The sequence below is a fragment of the Adiantum capillus-veneris genome, chromosome 15 (assembly GCF_014529385.1).
Source record: "Adiantum capillus-veneris isolate H3 chromosome 15, ASM1452938v2, whole genome shotgun sequence".
In the NCBI taxonomy this organism is placed as follows: domain Eukaryota; kingdom Viridiplantae; phylum Streptophyta; class Polypodiopsida; order Polypodiales; family Pteridaceae; genus Adiantum; species Adiantum capillus-veneris.
Genome location: NC_140945.1, coordinates 96,680,942 through 96,686,597, shown reverse-complemented (window position 1 = coordinate 96,686,597; position 5,656 = coordinate 96,680,942). Strand labels below are relative to the sequence as shown.

Below are 5,656 nucleotides of genomic sequence, written 5' to 3'. Positions count from 1 at the left end.
ATTTTCTTGGACCAATTCCCCTAGCAAGGAACTTCACTTTTGTTGGCATGGCTCCCCATAGCACCTTCCATAAGAAAACCTCGTCCCAAGCGGCCATTGAGGACGTCATATGTTCTTCACGACTGTCCCCAACCTTGACCCCGACCAATTTTTGCCCCACTGCTTGTTGGGCGGGGAGAACCAATCCTGAGATGCCATAAGGATGAGATACACATCCTTAGTTTGTGGTTTTAGAAAATGTCTATTGACAGGCCAGTGCCAAGCTTTCCACTCGAACTTGGATTCACAGTCTGACAGATACCACATACTAAGCCATTCTAGTGCTCTATTGATCAATAATCTTTCTGAGCCACTGAGGCTAAACTCGGAGGCTAGTTGATCCATTCTTTTGGAATAGCCTCTGATGTAGTCCCACAATTGTCCTATATGTCTAATACCTTTGTTATTAACCTTTCGAGCAATTTCCCTCTAGAAAGGGGTTAGAAGGATGCCTCCAGCCTTAGAGATCCAAGGGGACCATTGAGATATAGAGTTGTGGAAGTACCTTGATAGCTCTTCCCATTCCAAAGACTCCGTTTCTCTATTGTATTTCCAAGAAAGCTCGTCTGTCGTACCCCTAAGTTTCAGGATGCCCCATTGTGAGGCCAGCAGCTTGTCGTGCATCTCGACTTCTTTCCACTCACTGCCTTGCAAGCGTATTCTGGAGCTTTCCATCATATCCTTGGCCATAATAGCCCAAGAGTGGCCTTGCTTAGTGAGGGCTACCACAAACTTGACACATTGATCCTCTTCGTGAGTGCTAGGGTTAATGATCCCAAGCCCACCTTGCTCCATAGGTCTTGCAACCATTTCCTAGTTTGCCCACTACTAGGGTGCTGTGTCTTTAGTGCTGTTTCTTCCACAAAAATCTCTTTACTGGTTTCAAGAACTCTTCCCAATTGCATTTAGCTAGCTTAAGAAGTGGACCATTGAAGGCTATATAGGGCAACATAAAACAATTGATAACGTTTACTTTGGTTGCAAAGGGGAGAAGCACATACTCCCACCTTTGCATCTTGATCTTGACTTTCTCCATAACCCACAAGAATCTCTTCTTATGAGTAACGCCTACCCCAATGGGGCTCCCAAGTGCCGGAATATCTTCCCTTTTGACACAATCTCCCCGGTCCACATAGACGGGTCAAACGAGTCGTTCTCGGAGAGAGAGACCAATCTCGATTTTTCAATACTACACTTTGACCCTGTAATCCATTCTCTTTTGTTCAATTGTATAGCGTTTAATGTGCAAACTAATGTTCTTCATGGTTTAACAATTTCTCGTGTATGCAAAAATAGTAATGCACTGAAAGTGACGTTAGATAGCACCTTTGGGTGGCCTTGTCTCCTCTTGTGGTGTCGCAGGTGGCTACGCAAATGATGTTGTGTATGAGAGCCCTACTGTATCTTAATGTTCAAGGCAAGGTATTGAAGTTAACTCTTGGGGCAAGCGAAGGAGTTGCGATTCTGTACAACAAAAGTAGTAAGCTCAACAAAAACATTGTGCTTTTGAATGAAAACAAAACATAATCTAGCATGTCCAACTTTTTTCTATCATGAAATCGGAGCACTTAAAAGTAGGACATACCAAGAGATTACATATCCTGCAATCCACAGTCTACTAGGGATGACATTTCAATTGAAAGCTCTTCAAGAACATTTGATGCTTGTTTCTCTTAGTGTTGTGCGAATGGGCGTCTGTCTCTCTTGAAGGTGGGGTGAGCATTCCCTGTGACGCTAATGGCTGAGATACAGCTACAACAATGCTGCATGTAGGTGATGGAAGCTTGTAATACTAGCGTTGCAACTACAACATGCTTGTAGGTGATGGAAGCCTATGCTGGGAGTGCTACAAGTGATGGAGTTGGATGTAGGTGAAAGTCACCTTTTTTTTTTGTTGTTGTTGTGTGGGGACACTGATGCAACCAACCAGTGCCAGCACTTCAACAAACGTGGCTTTTCTACCATGAAGCCTTGGCGACCAAGGGTTAGTGGGGGGTGGGGATAATTCTTCCTTTTTGTTTGGAAGCCACCCGGCTCTTAGTGTGAAGCTGTAAGAGGAAAGAAGGAAGCTCACGGCTCAGTGTGCTTACCGGTCAATGACGCAGCACGGACGCATCCTCGCGGAAAGAAGGAAGCTCACGGCTCACGCTGCAAGAGGAAACCATCTACCTGTCTACTACTACATGGATCAGGCGAGCAGGTAACATACACACACACACACACACTCACACACGGGATACATACATGTACTGCTTACTGTGGTTAGTGATTCTAGGGCATGCCGCCTCGGCTGCGCACCTTCCTCTTCCGCCTACAATCCAGTGCGATCGCTTCGGCTGCACCGTGGAAAACTATCAGCGCATATGGGCGGATAGAAAGCCCTGCAAAGCCGCTCAAGCGCTCTACCCCACCTCAGAAGCAGAGCTCTTCCAAGCCGTCGCCCTTGCCTCCCGCACTGGCTCCAAAGTGAAAGTGGTAGGCAGCTCCCACTCTTACAGCAAGCTTGTCTGCCCTGGTGGTGACGACGGCCTCATCATCAGCACCCAACACCTCAACTCCCTCATCCATGTCAACCTCTCCTCTCTCACAGTCACTGCCCATGCTGGCGTCCAGCTTCGAGATCTCATTGTAACGCTTGCCGATTTCGGGCTTACCCTGCCTTACTCCCCTGTCTGGCATGGAGTCTCTGTTGCCGGCATGATTAGCACCGGCGCCCATGGAAGCGGCATGTGGCATCGTGGTAGCTCCCCTCATGACTATGTGGTGGGCATGAGGCTCATTGTACCAGCAGATGAGGAGGAGGGCTTTGCTAAAATCATCGATCTGAGCGAGCACGATGCAGATTTGAATGCTGCAAGGCTTTCACTGGGTGTGTTGGGCGCAATCTCGCAAGTGACATTTCAGTTGGAGCCCATGTTTAAGAGGTCTTCAAGTTTTGAAATCAGAGAGGACACTCAGCTGGATGGTGATGGCATTGTAGAGTTTGCCAAAGGGCATGAATTTGGTGAAATCAGTTGGTACCCTTTCTCTGGCAAGGCCCTGTTCAAAGTGAGCGATAGGATGGATGTAGGTGTTGTTGGGGATGGAGCATACAACATGGTCGAATTCGGTAGATTGGGAGTGGATATTATCGAGAGCATGCGCCACCGCCGTAAGTTCTCTCTCCCCCCCCCCCCCCCCCCCCCCCCCCCCCCCCCCCCACACACACAATGATTGAATAGAGCATTTGTTGTGCAGTGGAAGCAGCAGAGGAAAGCCGGAGTTTAAGCGAACTATGCCAAGAGGAGAAAAAGACGATGAAGTTGAGGCAGAGTTCAGGAGATGGGCTTGTGAACTTCGGCAACACTTTTATCGGATACCCTGTGGTCGGCCTCAATCACAAAATGCAAACTTCAGGGGGTTGCGAAAAGGAAGAAGAGCTGCCTCCGATAGTCACACCGACAAGGATAGATTTTAACCCTTCTCATGAGCATCAGACAGACACAGAAAATGACTTTGTCGATCAAGTTGTACATTCACCCCCGCAAACCGATAAGCTTGAGACTTGTCTATGGAACCCTACTATCAAATATGGTTTCTTCTTCTTCCACACTGCTATTTCAATCCCGATTTCCCGGGCTGCGGATGCCATTGCAGAAATCAAGAGGCTCAGAGACCTCAACCCTGAGTCAATGTGCAGTTTAGCATACAGCGGAGGCATTTGGATTCGCTTCCTCGCCGCCTCGGAAGCCTACTTAGCAGTGCCTACTGAGTCCATCATGTTTGAATTCATGTACTATAGAGCTAGAGATCCCTTTACTCCCAGGTTGCATCAAGATCTCTTTGAGGAGATTGAACAGATACTGGTGAATAAGTATGGAGGAAAGCCACATTGGGGTAAAAACCGTAATTTGGCATTTGGAAATATGCACACACGCACTGTTCACGTGGCAAAGTTCCTTGATGTCCGCCAAAGGTTCGATCCATCTAGCTTGTTTTCCAATGAGTGGACTGATGCGATTCTCGGCATCAAATCTTCTTCGCCACAAGATGTACAAACTTTTCAAGACCATTGTGCTTTGGAAGGCCTGTGTGTTTGCAAAGAAGACTCGCATTGTCATCCTGCAAGGGGCTACTTTTGTCGGCCAGGGCTTGCATACAAGGATGCAAGAGTTTGCCGGTATGAAAAGCCGGAGTCCTCAAGTGAGTAGATGAAAAACGTGAGTAGACTTGACTTGTGGTACAAATGCTTCTAGCTAATGTGTATGCTATGTCGTCCAGACTTACCCTTGTTAAGCTTTCGAGGCATAGCATAGCAAAAGTCTTAGTGCTTACGCTATGCATCTATGGTTTTCCACCAAGTTTGAGCTTTGATGTCCGACAAATTAGGCCCGTGGTATCATTACTATACTTGGTGTATACTTACAGTGACGACAGATGAAAAAAGTGAGCAGATTTGTGGAGTGCTTTCCGTGTGCTTCTAGCATTAGGAGAAAGTTGGACTCAATTTTGAGCCCTGTAAGAAACGTCAACTCAGCATAAAGAGAGGTAATCAATACAAAAGTAGTTTTTTGGAATTTTATTTCTCATAGTACATATGTAAAAGTTTGCTCGACCACTTAAATGTATGCTCGTATAAAATGTTTTTTTGCGAGCCCAACTTAAGTATGCACTAAAATCCATGTCCGTGAATTTTAATGAGTGATGTGATGTGTGACAAGAGAAAACACATAAGAAATGTTTTCAAAATACAAAAAGATCACCATGGATGTATTCGAAATGTCCAAAAACCTTATGATAACACTTAAAAACATTGAAGTTCGAAGTTTCTGGTTCAAGATACAACCGTTTTAAGCCTAGGGTCTCATGCAGTTAGAACCATGCGAATAGAGGTTCCCAAGACTCTTCATGGGCCTTTATTCGCTTGGTTCTGACCCCTTCATAGTCTTAAATAGTACCTATCAATCGCTATCAAGTACAACCTGTTCGAATTTAAATTGCGAGTACCTTATAAAAAGGTGATTGATGCTCGTGCGAGATAGCAACAACTGGTCATGAAAAGGCGCTCGGCGCTTGTGCAAGATGTCACTATTAAGCGTCTCACTTTTCTCACAACAATGGTAATTTCACCAAAATGTTTTTCATGGATATTTTAAAAAATGAGACAAAAAGCTCAACGCAACGTTAGCCTTCTTCCTATTGGCTAAGGAGCATTCTCTCACTAGAGTTAAAAGACCCAAAAATGAGTCCATTTCTTTCCTAATGCTAATGTAATTGCTAGGGCCGTGAACTTGCCCTTCTTAATCTTTCAAGGCATAGCAAAACTCTTAGTGATTATGCTTTGCATCTATGGTTTTCCACAAAGTTTAAGCTTTGATGTTTGACAAACTAGACCACTAGTATCATTACAATACTTGATATATACTTAAAATGATGATAGATGAAAAAAGCGAGCAGACTTGAGTGCTTTTCTTGTGATGTTAATGCTTCTACCTAATGTGACTGTTAGGGCTATCGTGACTTGCCTTGGTTAAGCTTTCAAGGCATGACAAAAGTCTTAGTGCTTATGCTTTGCAGCTATTGTTTTCCACAAAGTTTGAGCTTTGCGTTTTGAGAACATCTATACTATTTATTAAAA

General features: G+C 45.0%; 1 protein-coding gene across 1 annotated transcript; it reads left to right on the top strand.

Annotated features, from left to right (window-relative positions):
• The first annotated feature begins 2,073 nt into the window (after positions 1–2,073).
• LOC147441118 (L-gulonolactone oxidase 5-like) lies at positions 2,074–4,600 on the top strand. The gene is made up of 2 exons (XM_086482839.1): positions 2,074–3,190; positions 3,277–4,600. Exons 1-2 carry the CDS (start codon positions 2,284–2,286, stop codon positions 4,227–4,229), a joined length of 1,860 nt encoding a protein of 619 aa, XP_086338965.1. The 5' UTR covers positions 2,074–2,283; the 3' UTR covers positions 4,230–4,600.
• The last annotated feature ends 1,056 nt before the right edge of the window (positions 4,601–5,656 follow it).

Excerpts from the sequence above, each read along its gene's own strand:
- LOC147441118 (XM_086482839.1), top strand. The coding sequence starts at position 2,284 with ATGTACTGCTTACTGTGGTTAGTGATTCTAGGGCATGCCGCCTCGGCT. Across the intron at positions 3,191-3,276 it reads CGAGAGCATGCGCCACCGCC|TGGAAGCAGCAGAGGAAAGC; the intron begins GTAAGTTCTCTC and ends TTTGTTGTGCAG.